Genomic DNA, 19538 nt, shown 5'->3' on the forward strand with positions numbered 1-19538 from the left:
CTTGGTAAATATCTGCTGAAAATGTACAGGATGAAGGACACCAGTCCTTCTACTTTCTTACAACAATGGTTTTTGTGTGTGTGTGTGATTTACCTCCGCTATATTTGGGGAGCTGAGCTCCCTGTCTGTGTTCCCCCATGCAACAATTTGAGGTGATAAAGACAGTATGTACAAGCCTTCTGAGTTACTGTCCTAGTAAGAATTAATGGTTCTCAGAGTTCTTTGCAGATGACAGAATAAAATTCTCAACAATGTGCGGCTCCATATCTAGAAATTACTGCATTTTTTAAGAGTTAACATGTATTGGGAAAGTGGCTCAGTTAATAAGATGCTTTCCAGGCAATCATGAGGACCTGAGTTTGATTCCCAGTGACCATGCAAAGAGCCTGGCATGGTGGCTCACTTGTAATCCCAGAACTAAGGAAGTAGAAGCTGAAGGTGGATTCTTTGGACTCATGGAACAGCCAGTCTAGACAAATAGTTCTGGGAGAAATCTTGTGTCAAAACATAAAGTGAAGAGTGACTGAGGAGGACACTTGACATTGATCTCTTTGCTATATACATACATACATACATATACATGCACACACATACATACACAGAGAAAGAGTTTTTAAAGTTAACATGATATCTATCTCATAAAGGTATATTTATGACATATAATGGAATTTTCTCAGAAAAACCTAGAGTGGGGACCCATAATCTGAGAAATGGTTTACATTTCAACAATACACTGAACTATATATGCTCAATAAGGTTCAGGTACCAAATGAGTAATGAAACAGTTAGACTTACACAATGTTGGATTTGGGAACTGCAGAGAATATAATATACTCTGGCTGTACCTTTAACTTGGGTGTGAGGGTAGTGAGTGTATTATACTTAATGCTCATAACTGGGTGTTTGTCACACACAAATCATCATTCAGATTGTGCAGGTAGCAACAGATCTGCAATTATTTATTAAAGAAGTATGACCTACGTATAAACACACAACTTAGTATTTCATGAAAATACTAAGAATTCAGGTGTTTCTCGCGATTTTGCATTTGGCAGTGTATGAGATGCTGTCATACCTATACACATATACTTCAATTTCCCCATCACCTACAGGTACTTCTTGGTCTTCAGCAAGTGACTTCCAATCCGCATTCATTTATACATACTTACTAATTTTTAAGAGTTGAAATGGAGAAAATGTGTAAAATATATGACTATAATTTTACAATCAGTTATCAAAATGTAATATTTTTCTATAAAGCCATTTTCCTAGTTTTGTGTAAATACAGCTAAGTTGGAGATAAAATAAACTAATGATCTCATCTAATATATATATAAATATATATTATTCAGAGAAAACAGTGAAAAGAATATGAGAAAACCAAGCCTAATTCTGAGTCAAGGCATGGTAATCCTTTAGGCACATGTCACCATGCCTAGAGTTAGCTTTGGCAGAACAAAGCAGCCACTGAAGTCAAACTCACTAGACATATCATGAAACAATAACGCATGATTCCAGGTTCATTAAACTCATGCAATATGACAGAACATTTCATTATTGACACAGATACGAGAAAAAGTGTTATGCTGCTATTTATAATATGTCCTGTGTGTCGTGGAATTGAAATATTTCCAAATCATCAATAATTAAAATTATGAGAATCCATCATTTCACTGACATCTACTTCTACATGAAAAGCTGGCCTGTTTTCAGTGTGCTCACACATATTCTTGTCAATCACAAGCTGTCACAGCAAATTATTTCATTTGGTAGATCACATGGCAGCTAGCAGAAATCTCCAGGTTTAAATATAGATCTTAGGTGTAGTACCGAGAACCTCTTTCATGGAAAATTTCCCCCGTGACTACATCTTGCAGCAGGTAGGGGTTTGCAGTCTTACCATGACACTCAGCCCGTGCTCTCCTTAACAAAGCTCGGGGCAGAAAGGAATTGCTATAAATGATAACCCTGAGAGCCAAATAGCAGAGTACCACATTTAAGAGGTCTACAAACACAGGACTACAAACTCTTAAAGGCAATCAGATCCTGAACACTAGAACTTGGCCCCAGCATCTTTATAATACTTAAGTCCTACTAGGGTATGGCGTGTATCTTTAGCAGATATCAAGTATCTGAACGCTTAAAAACCACAAGGACTGGATCCAGGAAGTTTTCTCTTTACTGACATCAAGCAGAGGCTGTGGAAAACTGAATAAAATCTAAACAATATAACCAAGAATCTGAGAACTTGTTCAAAGGCCTCTTTCTGACAGGATCATTAATAAATGTCATAATCACTCCACGATGGAATTATAAGAACTAGTAAGACATCTTCATGAATAGTCTTCATAGAAAACACTTACACTTCTCTGATTATTTCCATCTTTTCTTTTTTTCTCTTCCATCCTAATCTTTCTAATTAGGTAGTCAATTCAAAATATAGGAAATAGTCTAATTTAACAGGTCAGTCTTGACCTTGGCCTGACCTCTAAGTGACCACTCTGTATTCTGAGGTGTGTGGAGAGCTCTCTTAGTCTTTCAGAGACAGTGACTCAGCTATCAGCAATGATACTCACAGGGACAATGAACAGTGCAAACCATCAGACATGTGCTGGGGGCTTTTTTTCTTTGCAAATTTGAGGTTACTTTTCATAAGAGACAATTTTTACTATCTACGCTGATTTTCTCAAGTTCAGTTTAAAAAAACAGTAAAATATGGAATATAATCACCAAAATACTATGCTGACTTATTTGACCTTCTTGTAGGAGAAATAAAATAATAAATACCTTTTCCTGGGAATCATTGTTGAATTGTGGTTCTCCTACTAAGTATTCACATTATGACCTACAGACTTTGTTAAGCTCGGCAAAGTCCCGGACCTCTCTCCCTATGCCAGTGCTAAACACACAGTAGGCACACAATAAACATGTTTATCGGGTTACATTTTTATTGAATTGAAAATAAAACCCAGGTAGACAACCATGTTCCTTTGCTCTCATCTACTCTGGCCTGGCTGGTTACTTGCAGGCAGAAAGAAACCTCCGAGAAGCTGCTGAGAGGAGACTGAGTTGAAATAATGTCAGGTCACTGACTGGTGCCGCCATGCTGACTGTCTGTAAAGCGCACATGCAGATGGGAAGGTTGTGTCACTAACGCTGGCTCTGCTCAGTGGCTTTCCTGCCCTCAGCAACGCTTACTCCTCCCCATGCTAAGCTCGTCTTCTGTCTGCAAAGTCATCCATACGTGGTTTATTGTTACAGTATACCCGTAAGTTAAGCATCACCCCACATGTGTATGTGTGTGTACAAACATATATTTACATTTATGTTCTCAATATTTTGAAAGTGAACAAACGTTAGTGTTTAGGCGCATCTCTGAGAATAATCAGATGGTGGCTTCCCCCCATTGTCCTTATCCTACATCTTTAAACAGACATGTGATATGCTAGTCGGTGTCCAAGCTCACCTACAATTTCTTCTCTCAAAAGACAAGACACATCTGCCACCTGCTCTGCTCCGTGTCCCAGTAACAACTGTCGAGCAGCAGAAAGATTGATTATCAGTCAGAAACCATTGCACAACACCAGACTTTGGTGGGTTAAGCTTGCTGATCCAGCAGGAGATGGTGTGAAATTTTCAGGAGCCTGTGCCAACATTTTGGTGTAAAAGAACAGCAGTGCATGTCACAATGAAACACAGCCAAAGATGTGCAGACAAAGCACAGAAGTTTTTTTGTTCTTGTTGCTCTGGACTTGGCTATTAAAAAAGGATAAAATGGGGGCGGGAGAAGAAATTAGCTTGTACATTTAAAAACCATCCACCAAGATGTGACATTATTATTTTTTATGTATACTTTCCCAGGAATTTTTTTCTCTTAGTTTACCTACAGATAATCTTTACATATCTCTTTTGTGATACTATTGTTCACTAGAAAACAAGAATTTCTTATCCTTATAAAACTAATCAAGGATTTTGGTGAAGAGATCGTGTATAAATATATGGAGTTTTTAGAATTATAAAAACAGAGTTGCCTAATAAAACATTTTGTGTAAGCAATTGTTTCTCTGAATATAAAATAAGACAAGCGCTGTCTAACATTACAGCAAATCTGAAAGCATGTGAGTCTGAGTCACCGCACAGGGAGGGTGCAGTGGGTGCCACCCCGACAGCTCCCTTATAGGTGCCACGGTGTCCCAGTTCAAGGAGCTGCTTGCTTTCTGATGACCAAGCGTTACCAGCCTGATAGCAATTCCAGTGCCATCTCATACAGTAGCATCAATGCATGGGGGTCTTCCACTGTCTCCTCTGTAATCAACTCCAGAATTAGTTTTTTTGGCTCATACACTCACTGCCTAGGCTTGTCTTTGCTCCACCAACTTTACAAGAGTGGCAGGGAAATTGCTTCTAATGTGGTATCAGAAGCTTTGAGGGCATAGCAGGCAGACTCACTGGTTCTTATGGCGAGACTGACTCTCATGTTACCTAAAGCCACCATCGTGAGGCACAGAGGATAACAAGGCTCCGTACGGCATGCGTGGAAGAATGAAGACACCTCTGCTTTCCTTCCTTTCTTTAAAGGTGTCATTTCACATTGAAAAAAAAAAGATTTTTTCCCCCCTAGAATATCCTCACTTCTGAACTCTTAAATATAAGGATATTGGGGAAAAAACTCCAAGCAGAAACTCTATCTGAGTTTCTATATTTAAACACATAAATATAAATATTTAAAGGTTAAAAATGAAGATTGAGCTGTAATGTTTATTTTATGAGTAATATTACTGGGAGAATCACATGTACATAGAATTATTTGTTCGTTACTTGTCACAATTTCTTAATTATGTTAATGCAATCTGAAAAAAGACCAAGAGCGTAAATGAAAAGATGATCCTGGGAACTCTGAACTATTTTCTGAGAGCACACATCTCATGAATTACGTCTGCTGAGTGCCACAGAAACTAAACAGTAAATTCAATAATCTCTGATTTAATTTATTATATTTTCATCATTTAACCTCCTGCAGGCTCCCTAATGTCTATTCAGATCTATATTAAATTAAGCACCAATGCTAATGAAGGGCAATAAACGTGGCTGTCAGTGGATTTTTCTTTCATTAAGCACATTATCCTCTTACTGAGCTGTAAATGCGTAAACATTAGTTTTGTTAAACCATGCAAAAAAGACAGGAAGAAAATCATTTTTTAATTGCACTCCTTAAGCAATTTATTGTGAAGGAGTACGGTGTTTCTTTTTCTTTTTTTTACCTTTAATTTTTTTGAATGGATTTTAAAAGGGCTCTCCTGTTGAAACATAAACGTTGGCTTCATGGGGTATATCTTCAGGTTTGAGGGCTTCCGTGCCATCTGCCAAAAACACTCGTCGCGCGGCCATGTTCAGATTCAGCTTGTGAGTGATGCTTCCAGCAACTAGAAGAGAGTAACAGGTAGGACACAGTGATCTACAAAGAAAGCAGCACATTCCCACAGAACCAAACCAGGAGGTCAAGGGAGTCACACGTCAGGTTCAGGAGCTCAGTCAGTGACATGGCTGTTTCCCAGCATTGAAAATGCAGAAACAAAAAACAAATCAAATGGCAAGAATAGCTCATTATTTATAAGTATTTTATAAACATTCTGTGTTTTAATTTATAAACAGTCTGTGTGTTAAGAACTACAAAACGCATAGCCATTGTATTTATTTAATTAATCTGCTCAATTCTTAACCCAGTATTCTATTTACTTTAACATAGGAAAGTAGTAAAATTCCTACAACTAAATAAGCAATATACAGGTTCAGATTTACACAACATTTTAACACAATAATTATCTTTCTTATTTGTTTGTATTGTAAAGGAAATAAGAGATAAAGGACTGAAAACGTCGGGCTATTAGTTACCAAGGCGATGGTTGGTGCAGTAATGTTGGCAAAGGCTGTTCCAGATCCATTTGTATAAGCCGTCACTCTAATGACTCGTGGTTGAAGTTTATATCTCTGAGACAATCCTTGGCAATTATGGGGTGACATCCATTTTAGCGCGGACTCTGATGCGCTAAAAGAAGGAAAAAAAAAACACAGAACTTTGTGCATGTTAACAACTTAAAACTTTTTAAAAATGCTGTCCCATAGTTCTCTAATATAAGCACTTAAAATTGTTCCTACAAATAAGAAGATCCCACAACAAAACTTTTGATACAGCAAGATCGACACTGTTTCAGTATCCAAACACACAATAGGATGTTTGCCAAGACTGTTACTCTCTCCGAATGAATCATTCTGACCATTTACTAGTAAAACCCAGAGCATTCTTGTTTAGATTATGTACATGAAGAATTAGAGCCAGTCAGACACCTGCCATGTTCTGACAGCCAAGACAATAGTAGAGGCTTAATAGCATGGGCTATTACAGGGCTAAGATTTTTCCACAAGTGTCTACACTTTGAAAGAAAGTTTTTCATTTTTAAAGGATATAAGAAATTCAAATAGGTTTATTATGAGGAAAATGCTAATTCAAAAGTTAATTTTATTGCCTATATTTTTCCAATTTCAAATTGGAAAGCAATAAGAGTTGAGATTTCTAGGTTTTTATCTTTAGTCAAAAGTAGTTTAGATTTTTTTCAAAAGTACATGGTAAGCTGCCAAAAATATTTCATTCAGAATCTTCTTCTAGTCATTTTCATTTAAAGGGTAGTAAAGTCAGCATTTTAAAAAAAACTTTAAGTAAACTAAGTTAAAACCATAATATACCTGTATATTCAAAACCCTGAATGCAATGGAGATCTTCCTCAGTGCCCGAGTTCTCATCTTTGCCACCTTTTCCTCTTGGGCTAACAGTTTATGACACACCAAAAATGTATGTACAAGATGGTTTGATAACTACATTCTGTTTGATTCTGCTCCAAAATAATGGTTAAAGACCAAAAGCACACGTTTCTATTTAAAATAAATGTCTTCTAAGCAATGCCCTTGCCTCCAGCGTTCGCTTCAGATTTTGATGACCCAGGTTGGAGCGCATCTCATGGTCTCTAAAATGTAATTAGCCACACTCTGACTCCAGTGTTTTCACAGGAAAAATCCAATAATAGCCGAAAACAGAATCCAAATGATACACTATGTTTTAATATCTGAACTAGTCAATGGAATCACTATAAATTCTGCTCAAATAAAAGAGCTTCAACAGTTGGTTAACAAGAAGAGCGAACGGCTTTGATTACCTCGGCTGACCCACTGGCACACTGACGAGTCTCTTTCTCTTGGAAGCCAACATAAAACAAGAATTGTTTTTTTCTCTTGGATTTGCAGCTCTCTGGGTTTGATGGTTCCTCCTGACTGTGATCTGATGCTGTTTGATGTGTAGAACAATCTTGAAGGCCTGACCCTTGTGATACAGCCACTGAAGGCAGAAGTCTGCTGGGGCCAAACTGAAGCTGCAAGCAATCGTCGGTAGTTTTAATAACAGCTTTTGCCTGGTTTGACATGAACTCCCTGAAAGAAACAGCACGTGGGAGAGTACAGTGAATCCACTGTAATGACTTTATTAACATCTAACATGCAGTAAATGCCGTGAGCTATCGGTTAGACAAAGGTACTCAGTCGGGACTTTGAGGCTTGTAATAGTCCCGGAGGGAAGGTAGTATTTGGAACTTCCCTTTACACTTAAGTTGAAAATCGGAAAGGTTAAGTAAACATATACATCATTAGCAGAGGCAGGGTAGGAGCTTGGAGTCAAATGTATCCTACCACTGAGCTTAACTGTTTTATTTAGTTGAACTGAAGAAATCTGCATAATGCTTAAAGATGATAATTTGTAATTTTATGATTTACTTTATTAAACATGAGCAATCTAAGTACTAGGAAATCGTTAAAGAGATGAGGTCCCTACAAGCATAAAGCTTACAAGCTATCCCTCAGTAGTGGATATAGTTTTAAATGAGTATATGAATGTATACTTAAATGGACAAAAGTGATTTAAGAGAGCTGGCTTAGCACTAGTGAGAATATGATTGATATGAACTGTAGAGATGGCGCAGAAGAGGACTGGCTGCTCTTCTAGAGGACCTGCACCAACATCTGCCATCCCGTTCCAGGAGATGCCCTCTTCTGACCTCTGCATGATGCACAGACATGCAAACATACAAAACACTCATACATAAAAAACATTTTTTTTTGAGACAGGGTTTCTCTGTAGCTTTAGAGCCTGTCCTTGAACTAGCTCTTGTAGACCAGGCTGACCTGAACTCACAGAGATCCTCCTGCCTCTACCTCCTAAGAGCTGGGATTAAAGGCATGCTCCACCACTGCCCTGCAAAAAAACAATTTAAAGGAAGGTGATTGAGTTGGTATTGGGATGACTCACTCAGCCCAGTTTACCTAGGAGCTGAAAGTCACGTGTCTCAGAGAAACTGAGACAGGTAGTCACCCACGCCCCAGAATTCAAGGTGAATGAGTGGCATTGAGAAGGACAGGAATGTGTAGACACAGGACCATGTGACCTGGGATGATATGAAATAGCAAGTCACAGTGGTGAGGCAGGTATGGGTTTGATGGTTTAATCAGATTGGACAAGGGTGGCATACTTGAGAACACCCACCAGTGGGAGGATGAGGCATAGAAGATATCTATAGTCTTACACAGGTCTCACACACCTCTAACTGGAGCTACTCAAACATCTACCAAGTTGGTCTCTCTGTTCCTCTGGAATGACACTAGTATTAGTCAAAGTTCTCATACATATATACATGGGACATATATACACACATATATAGTATAGATATATACTATATCTATTCATATATATGTGGGATTTATTAAATTTATTAGAATGGCTTACAGGCTGTGTTCCAGCTAGTCCAACAATCACTGTCTACCAATGGACATTCCAAAAATCTAGAAGTTATTCACTCTACAAGGCTAGATGTCCCAGCTGGTCTTCAGTATATGCCACAATTCCCATGAAGTAGGCCCTAATGCCAGTGAGGGATGGACTTACTTTTGAGAGCGTGGGCAGTCAGGCAAAGAGAGAACAAGTTTTCTTTTTTCAACATCCTTTATATAGGCTGCCAGCAGAAGGTGTGGCCCAGATCAAAGGTAGCTCTTCCCACCTCAAAAGTTCTGGATTAAAACTGTAACTCCCCACCTCAATGATCTGGATTAAAAATGGGTCTTCTCACTTCAAATTATTTAATCAAGAAAAATTCCTTCACAGGTGTCCACAGACATTTGAGTTTTAGTTAATTCCAGATGTTGTCAAGTTGACAATCAAGAACAGCCATCTCAAAACTGCATCTTTGGGGCAGTATGTACTAAAAATATTTTTATCTAATTATGATTCTGGTATGGTAAAAAAAAGTAAATTAAATAATTAAATGACTTAATAAATGATAAAACACAATCACATTTAATAAGTGGGTTAGTAATAGATTTATTTATGACTTGATTTTTCCCTAAAAATTTCTATCTAAAGGCAGAGAAAGAATACTTGATGAGAATGGTTTTTCTTCCCGTTGTCTCTATTTTAATAACATTCGTGAACCTTACTGGCTTATTACAGCAATTTTAAGAAAACTAACAAAAACCATATTTTCAGTCTCAGTTACGGATTTCCACCCCACGTACTTCCATGCCAGCCTCTAAATCCCTCAGCAGTCATTACAATGCAGGACCTTTTATATCTCTAATCTGGAGAATTTTAAATCAATGGCATTCATCCAGGTAATCTATAACCATGGTTGTACTTCCTTCAAAAAGTGTTCAGTTTTAATCTGAATTCAGGACTTACTTTTTTTTTACAGCCATTCCCATTGAAATAATTATGTAATTGAAGAACAGAATGTTTAAACTAATACTCATACATTTACAATTGTAATTGTTATTAACCGTGAAGAAAACACCCTGGTAACCGCAGGGGGAAAGTCACGGATTAGGTGCATAGGAGCTTCACGAAGGGATGTGACACCCAACTGCCACACATGGGGCTGTAAGTTGCCTGACGCGGGTGCTGGGAACTCAGTTTAGATCCTCTGGAAGAGTGTCCATGTTCTGAACAGAGCCGTCTCTCCAGTCCCAAAGGTTAGATTTTAAAAGGCTTGGTCTTGTCTTGTGCAGGCACCCAGAGTTGCTGAGTTCATGTGCGCAAAAGCCACCTCATATCCAGAAGATAGTGATTCACGGCGCTCCTCCCCATCCGCTGACTCTTGTATTCCTTCCACCCACTCATCCGTGACATTCTCTGAGCCTTTGGAGGGAAGCAACCACTCTTCTTTAGGGCGGTGGCTACTGGCAGGTTGCCCACGCCCCGGTGGATTTCCCACACTCTTGTGCATAAGGGCACCACTAATTGGACTCAGTGGGTTAAAAAGAAATAAAATAAAACAACCAACTTGAAATGGTTGGAGATAGAGCTCAGAGTAAAGCACTTGACCGTAGTTCTGCGTTGATCTTAAATACTTAGGGAAGAAGGAGGTGGGGGGACAAGGATTTATATACCGCTGTGTTTGCTAGTTATGTGGTTTGAGGTGATTTTTCTCCATCCATAGAGGAGTAAAAGCCTCTGCTTTTGTATCTTTTCCACTTTCAAGGGAATTCAAGCAGTGAGTTGTGTGTAGAGATTATTCTTGGCCAACTATGGTACTGTGTAAAACGTATCACATAATGCTACTGAACAATTATGGTACTGTGTAAAATGTATCACATAATGCTACTTAACAACTATGGTACTGTGTAAAACATATCACATAATGCTACTTAACAAAAAATAATTTAAGAAACAAAATATTGGAAAGTCCAAGTCAAAAATTACATCAGACAAAGTTGGCTATTGAACTAACAATTATTCCTTCGATTTTCCTGAGACACCAAACTTTGGGCACACTGGGGAACTCTGACTCCTAGTGAAGATGTCCTCTGATTAGTCTCAGTACGCAAATGCCCCGTGGACTAGAGCCAGCAAGGAAATTCTATTTCCCTTGTCCCTGCAGGATAAATAATCTGTTTTTATGTAATTTTAGCCAATGAGACATGAGACGCCTTCTGGGCAAAGTTCTTTTTGTTAGGTGGGCTTTGGTCATCCAAACGTCCCTCTTCTTTCAGGTACTGTTGAGGGAAAGTGTGTTGATCTATCTGGCAAGCAGGAGAGGAGAGGCAGAACAAACTGGCCAGTGTTCTGAGGATTTCAAGGGAAAAGCATGAAGAACTTGTCTTTTTTATAACCACTGAACCACTAAAGTTAGCACTACACTCTGTGAAGTTCTCCAGTGCGATAATAAGAACTTTCTCATTTTAAAAGTCAAGTTCAGCTGAACTTTCTATAATTATCTCCTTGGATTTCTACTACCTTCATAAAGGAAACTACATTAAATGCAAAGTAAATTTAATGTAGCACACAGGTAACCATCTGAATTGTACTTCCTTTGGTTTTAGTTTTATTAATTTTTTTACTATTATTGAAATAATTAAAGGATAAAATATAAATCAAACTGTTATTTACTAAAAATCCAATTTTCATTTCGCCAAAACCATTGCAAGGGAAATTTTATCATAAGCACAAAATGACAGGGAGTTTTTTTTTTTTACCCCCCCTTCCCCTTTGAAACACAAAGCATCCTTGGCAAATTTAGATTTCTATAGAGTAAATCTGCATGTGGCTAATAATTCTATTCATAAGTGAGAAGTGTGGCTACTTTGACAGACCGTGGCTCAATAGCAAATATGCAGGTCTAACTTATCACAGAGTTTAGATGTGAATTCAACAGCAGGATAATGACAGTTGCCAGGGATTTGTGCTTGCTGTCACTGCATCCAGTGTTGCCTGTCAAAATGTCTCTTTTTCTTATACAGAAGCCATAGAATTTTTATGGATAGCAATTATGTACAATATACAATGAAGTACATCAAATCTAACAACCACTCTTTAGCCCTTCATTATTTGGTAGAGTCTTTGTTAAATGTATCAACCATTTTCATCTAAATTATTTATTTATACTGTATATTTGACAAGCACACATTTCTTGCTTTATATTCCAATGACATTTAAACCTTCATAAAGGGCTATGTGTCTTTTTTTTAAAAAAATTATCATTGTAAAACTTACCTTTATCCTATTATCACTTTAATGGCAATTAAACTCTCTAATTGAAATATATTCAAGTAAGAGTGCATAAATGCCAAGGATATGACCATGAGTATGTTGATAACACACCACACATTTGAAACACTATAATGCAAGCAATAAATGAACAGCTTAAACTTTTGTTTAATAATTTTTAATAAAACCTCTGGTATGCACAAAGTACAAAAATTCATTAAACTTCTTGCCCTCCCTTTAGCTTACTTAAACAAAAAGACACCAGAGATACAAATAGTATCCTTCAAATTTTCTGATGTTATTTGAGCATCATAGAAAGTAAATAATTCATGGTAATAATAAAAGTGCAGAATTCTCTGTAGAGTTTATTCCCAACTCTAGAAGAAAAGTATAAATCTAGTGCAGCCTGGCATGCAGATGAAATTTCTCCAGCTGCAGAGCAAGTTCAGACTACCCTATAACACACACTATAGCAAGCATACTGCAGAAAGAGTACACACCTCACCCGTGCAGCCTCACCTCACTGGTGCAGCCTGGCATGCAGGTGAAGTTTCTCCAGCTGCAGAGCAAGTTCAGACTACCCTATAACACACACTATAGCAAGCATACTGCAGAAAGAGTAACACACCTCACCCGTTCATTCCTCTGGTTACTTTCATTGACAAGAACACTATGAGCGAGACCAGTTTCTAAGATAATGATTAGAGGAAAGAAACAGTCACATAAAAGAATAAAAAAGAGTGATTTTATCTATGTAAAAGTACAAAGAGATAAAATCAGGTACGGTTCATATCTAAAACTAGGTGAGGTCACATGTACTTCATGTAAGTTTCCCCAGAATGTGCATTCCCAAAAGTAAGTCATCTAGTCTTTTGGTTTTTTTTTTAAAGGAAACAATATACTAATGTCTAGTATTGTCAAGGTATTTTAAAGTTTTGAAGGAAAAATATGAACAATTATGAACTCAGAAACATGCAACCTGGGTATCAGTGAGAAGAGAGCCAAGCTCCTCTCTTGCTGTCCTCGTCCTCCCTCTGCCACCCACTCATCATGGAAACCAACTGCTCCTTTTTGGGATGCTGAGATTACTATGTATAAACTATCCCTAGAAACAGTGATAAATCCAAATGTTTATACTTCAGAGAAGCCTCTTCACAATTAAAATATTCAAGATAATTAAAACGACATGTTAAAAAGAGTAACCAAAAAGATATCAGTGTCCCTGAAAGCAATTTTTTTTAAAAAAAATCATCTAAATAATCTTCAGTAAAAAAGTGTACCTACTTAGGTCTTCAATTAAAGTACGAGACGCCAGCAACACACTGAGCTTCCAGGAGATAAGACACAGTGTAACTTTCTATTATGAAACCCTAACCGGACTGACAGTTAACATTAAAGCAAAATACATTATTATGTGCGATAGTAGATATTGCTTAAGGCACTCTCTAAAACTTTAAAATGCAGTTGTAATTTTGGAATTGTCTACTACAATGTTCAGAGGTATTTTCTATGACTATGGTGAAACTGCCCTAAGTATCTGCTACTAATAAACTATTGTTTGTGTCATCTATGTCTGAGAAGTTGGTGCCATGTTCTGGGTAAGCTGGGAATATATCAGAGCAAGACTGAACGGGAAAAGCCTCCTGTTGCACAGATGTCTGGAAGGTCACTGAGGAGCAGCCAGGTATTCTCTAGTCGTTTAAGTCCCAAGGCATAAAATAAGAGGAGAGGATATGACAGCGTCCACATAGCTTGGGGTTAGTTTCTGGTGGGAGTGAGATCCAGAGCATCAGCTTCGTTTCAAACAAATGTGGGTGGAGTTGGGGCAGAGGACACAGACAGAGCACCAGGATGAAGGAAGATGGCTGGACACAAAAAATTAACAGAAGATAAGCAAGCAGCTTTAAAAATAGTGGGGAAATAAAAGGGTTTGCCATAGTACAGCCATTACGACTGCACTTACTACATACGTTGTAAAAAGTTCAATGTGTTGATGAGGGGAAAAATTATGAAGCATATAAGTAAAAATATATTATTATACCTTAATAACTACCTCTCATAAGTGACAGCAAAGATTGCAGGAAAAAGGGGGTAAGGGAAACAAGAGTGAGACAAGAGAGGCTTAACCTCAGCTAGGGGAAGATGCCTTTACTCCCAGAGAAAGCCCATCTCTAATGGTAACCTGTAACAAAAGGTCACAGGTTATCATCAACCTCTGTGGACCTGACCCCCTTTGGGTTGAAGCTCACCATTCTCCTTATCATGAAGGTAACAGAACTGAGGGTATTGTCTCCAACTTTCCATTCCAGGCACCTCACTATGAAAATGATGGGAACGGGCAAGAGCAACAGAAAAGCAGTTGTGGTTAAACAAAGAGATGGAAGAAGCAGACTGGGGAAAATAAATACCTAGAGAAACAGGAGCAAGAAAATGCCCCACAGAAGCAGCACAGACACAGAGCAAGAGATGAGGCCAGTGTAAATCAGCTGAAAATGATGAGGGTAGGGGACCATAGAACCTGAATCAATTAAAGTCCATTTACCTTTACCAGAAAAATGTATCTAAAAATTGCTCAAGAAATAATTGGTGTGAAAAGTAAATGTGATACTAGTTGGAAGTGGAAAATTGGAAAAAGTACAATTTAAAAGCAATAAAAATATACATTGTACATTAAAATTCATTCTGTGTTAAATAAATCAAATATTTTTATCAGTTTCTGTTTTATCAGGAAGAATATTATTGTGAACATACCTGTGTTTCTGTAATATAACATTCAGGATATAGGGCATGCACTTTAAAAAATGTATCTAGATAAGTAGCAAGTACACTCTATGAAGGACCTATATTCTGGTGCACGACATCACAGCTCAGGAGATAGCATACGTGACTAGCACTAGCTAGACGTCTAAGTTCTGGTGGAGGCCTTGCTCAGGCAGACTCAATGACCTGGATGGATGAATGAAGTCAGCGCGAAGAAAAGATCATGACCACCTGTAGTTCAAGCAAGTGGCCCCGGATAGCATGAGCCATCTTTATAGTATATATGATCAATTTTGCAACCAGTTTTTACTTACCAAGTTTCTAAAAATGGTTACAGTAACTAGCAGTTTGTTCCTCGCCTCTTTCCCATTTTGTCTCCCAATTCTCACTGGTAACCCATCCTTTTTATCTGTCTTTATCCTCAGAAGCATAAGCAGCTTTGCAAGCTACAAAGGAACTTCTCTAACTAGGCACACCTACAGGTAGTGTGTCCAGCTGGTAGCACCTGCGGTTACAGCGCGATGCAAAGTGAGAGACAGTTTGGTCTCTTGTGGTTAACAGTGGCATTTGGTAGGGTCTGGGATCAATTCACAAGTCAAGGCTGATCGGTCCATTCTACATTTTGTCCTAGTCTATTTCCTCTGGAGATATACCAGGCTTTTCCTTTTCTCCTATAGACAACATAACCTGGAAACTTCCTCTTAATAGTCGGCACTGCTTGTCCCTTGTCCTTACGTCCATCTCCCTTAACTTGGGGTACCAGCAGAGTTGGTAGAAATGAGGGAACCATGGATTTAAATGATTCTGTTTTAGTCCCTGTTCCTTGAATGTTCCCATTAATTCCTGATATCATCTATTTAATAGCATTTCTTATGGTTAAAATCATTCATTCCAGAACAGTTACGCAAATACATAACATTAAACTTCATGCCCTACTGTGACACATTTAGGCCAGCAGTCTGTCTGGCCCAGAGAGAGCAAGAAGAGCACGCAGCACACATGCTCCCTGGGGTCATGCCCAGAACTATGCAGGGAACTGTCCACAGGTCCTTGCCAAGTGGGTCAGGGCCTCCAGGGACTGTCACAAAGACAGCCGTTTGTGCTATTCTCGGCCATTGTTCCCCGAAGAAGTCACATGATGGAAGGGAGCTTCCAAGGTTCCACTTTTATCTCAATCTAATGACTCTGGGAAATAACCAAATATCAAGTTGCAATAAGAAATAAACATGATCTCGCATTTCTACAAGGAGAGGAGAGTGCTTAGTCTATTAAGCAATCTGCTGACTGCATAGTCTGTTTTCTATCTAACAGAAAGACGACAACCCCGCATTTAGTCAGCCAATATCTTATCGGCATTTGGCATGGATTTTAAAATTTTACTGGAGATAATCACATTAAGCAAAATTAGTCAAATTTAGAAACACAAATACTATGTTTTCTCTCATACAAGGAATCCAGATATTATAAACATGGTATGAGGAATATTTTACTGAAAAAGCACAGCATGATGCATTTGATTTATATATTTCTGTCTGCCTTTCATCCCTGCCTTTCCGGAGCATGACTTTCTCCTGCTTCTGACAGAACTTTCAACTCTGAAGCCTTGCCTTCCAGGCCAGGAGATAAGCATCTCCAGAACTGTCAAATGAAAGTACCATTCCTAAGACACAAGGATTCATAAGGAGAGTCATGATGAAGAAGAATGAACAGTGTTACCTTCCCTAAGAGTGGTAGCTCTAAGAACACAGAAACCTCTATATCCAAAAGGAAGCCATCACAGACTCAAGCAGACATGAGAGATAGAAAGCAAGAGAGAGTCCTGGTGGCAGCATTTGAATTCCTAAAACCACCTATTAAAAACAAAACACGTCTCTTGAGTATTCTGAACAGATGTGCCAACTGTTTCTCTTTTCTCTATGAGCTAGTGTGAATTGGGATTTTCTTATTTGCAACCTCGAAATCTTGCATAATTCACAGGTAACCTAAAATTTCTTAAGCCCAAATAGTATAAGACAAATGCCAAGGATGTTATCTAACACTTCCTATCCAAGGTGTAACCATGCATTCACAAGTCTAAGGAAGTAGCCACAGAGTCTTGTTCTAATGTACCTGATGAAGGCAAGGAGGAAGAATCCCACAGTAAGATGACTTAGTAGGACTAAGAAAAAGATACTACATTCAAGGCAATAAAAATCCATTTTACATTTTTCACTGATGTTCTGAATAAGAACATTCACCTGTGCAATGATTGTTCACAGATGGTCTACGGTGTATCTAGCACAACTGTCTGTGCTTAGAAATCACAAAGAACAAAACAGGAAAACTGTGTTCATCTCTCTCAGCAGCAGGAACAGGCAATAAACAACAAAACAGTAAAAGGGAAACTGCATAGACATTGATTTAAATGATATCAGAAAAGTTGACGATGATGAGGTGAATTAACAGTATGGTGGTGGGAAAATTACTCTTTTAAATAAGGTTTGCCAAAGATCCCTTGAGGTGGTAGTAGCTAGTGACCTTAAAGAATCAAGGTCATTAACCAGTAAACATTCAGAGAAGAGTGAACACGTCCATACTGGAATTTCTGGCTGGCACAAATAATGACAAAACTAAATGGACAATTGAAAAGGAAAAACGCTGGGGTGAGTCCAAAAGAGAGCAGGAAGTGTGGAGTTAGCATGGGTCACTGTGGCACAGCCAAGAGGAAGAGAAAGCAGCAGAGAATTCAGAGGGAATGACAGGATTTCTCTACAAGATAACTGGCTGGTTTGATAAGAGCACGTCAAAATAACTACAGTGCAATGTCTTAGCTATATATAGTTTTTTCTATTACTTGTATAAACTCTTTGTGGTAGACTGTCAATTTGTCGATAACCACGTTCTTCTCGGTTTCATAGTCCATCATGTTGTTGGTAGAGACAGATGATCATTTTCTGGCCATTGACATGTTAACAGAAATGGGCTATGTAAATGAAGTTGTAGGTGTTTGGGTTATTATCTACAGTGGAGAAATGATGGCTGCCTCTGGACTGGTCATTTCAGCATTAGAAAATGGTAGGGAATATAGGCGTTTGAATCTTGAATAAAGTCTAAGACCACACTACCCCTGGACAATCTGCCCAGTTAAAGATGGCACCTGACCACATGACTTAATATCTACTATGCTCAGGTGCCATCCTTAACTGTAACATGGGCTCAACAATAGACTACAAGCTTACCAATGGAGGTGCTGGGTTGCTAAAGAAATAAAACTCTGTCATTATGCAATAAATTAAATCTCAGGCTCCATTTCTCTCACTGAGAAACTGCCCACAAAGCTTGTACAGTGATCTAGAATCCATCATCAACCATCTCAGATGTGGTTATGGAGTGAAATGTACCTGAAGAAACTTCCAGCAGTCAGAATTAGGGGTATCTAGATGATCAACCAAGGAAATTGCTTCACCATCAGAAAAGGGAGCCTCATGGCTTCCACAGAGCTCAGCAGCACTGATGGGCCAGTGACTACTGTAGGTCCTGTTCTCATTTCCAAATATACATCCATTGGGAGTTGTATATCGTGTGGAGTCTGGATTTCTATTATAGGAAATCCCACATAAAAATCTATTATTTTTATACTAAACTAAAATATTAATAAAAATGTGGTTTCCGATATATAAATTTACCCCAACCTGAGAACTCTTGGCACTGAGACCTAGGGACAGGGGTGGACTTAACAACATTGGCACAGTGAACTGTCTTCTGGGGATCCACTAAACCAGTAAAAGACACTCCAGGCAAGCACAGATTTGAAGGAATTGAGAAAAGATTTTGATGTGCATTTTTGGCTATGCCCACATATCTGATCAGATATTCTCAGTGATTTATGTGGAGGTGTTTTCAGCTAGACCTGGAGTCAGTTAAATTTCTGGATACAGGACCTAGTAGAGGAGAGCCAGTCAGGGAATGGATGTGATAGAATCAAAATTAATGTAATGTTTTGAATGTTTGACCCTTGACAGACTCAGATTGAAATTGCTATGGTAACAGTATTAAGAGGTGAGACTTTTACAAGTGGTGTAAATTGTTGATTAGGTCAGGAGGACTTTCCCATTACACACGAGCTAGTAACATTATTATTAGAAGAGTGGGCTCTTTAAAAAAGGATGAGTTAAGCTTCCTGCCTTTCCACATTTACCCATGTAATTATATAGAATGAAAGCCCTTGACAGAAACCAGTTCCTCAAAATTGGACCTTCTAGCATCCAGAACTATAGGAAAATAGTCTTTTGTAGATTACCCAGTCTGTGGTAATTTTTGCAAAACAGCTGCACCAAAGGAGAACCGAGTGACAGCAGACTTTCTTCTTATTTGAGAGATGGCTCACAAAAGACTTCCTTTCTGAATTACAGTGAACTCTTTGTTTTTTGTTTGTTTGTTTGTTTGTTTTTCAAGACAGGGTTTCTCTGTAGCTTTGGAGCCTGTACTGGAACTAGCTCTTTGTAGAACAAGTTGGTCTTGAACTCACAGGTATTGGGTTGCCTCTGCCTCCCAAGTGCTGGGGTAAAAGACATGAGCCACCACTTTCCCGCTCTTACAGTGAACTAACTCTTTTTTTTTAATTTTTTTTTTATTGAGAAAAGGAAAAAAAAGTTTCCGCCTCCTCCCAGCCTCCCATTTCCCTCCCCCCCCCCCCCCCCCCTTCCCCCCCCCCCCCCCCCTC

At 38.5% G+C, this 19538-nt stretch overlaps 1 protein-coding gene across 2 annotated transcripts in view; it reads right to left on the reverse strand.

Annotated features, from left to right (window-relative positions):
- Nucleotides 1–2639: 2639 nt before the first annotated feature.
- The window catches only part of LOC126504654 (doublecortin domain-containing protein 1-like), a 42507-nt gene continuing 25608 nt past the window's right edge, over nt 2640–19538 (reverse strand). The window contains exons 2-5 of one of the 2 annotated variants that reach the window (XR_007592672.1): nt 7209–7479; nt 5893–6046; nt 5262–5423; nt 2640–3756 (exon numbers count right to left, since the gene is read on the reverse strand). Coding sequence is in view for 1 of the 2 variants with exons in the window: in XM_050147099.1 (XP_050003056.1) it covers nt 6008–6046; nt 7209–7479 (310 nt within the window). In the remaining variant the exon portion in view is untranslated. Of the gene's footprint in view, nt 3757–5168; nt 5424–5892; nt 6047–7208; nt 7480–19538 lie in introns of those variants that run through there. The other variant, XM_050147099.1, reaches the window with a different exon arrangement.

This window comes from Alexandromys fortis, unplaced genomic scaffold, assembly GCF_014885135.2.
Source record: "Alexandromys fortis isolate MF-2015 unplaced genomic scaffold, M_Fortis_MF-2015_v1.1 scaffold_12, whole genome shotgun sequence".
Lineage (NCBI taxonomy): Eukaryota > Metazoa > Chordata > Mammalia > Rodentia > Cricetidae > Alexandromys > Alexandromys fortis.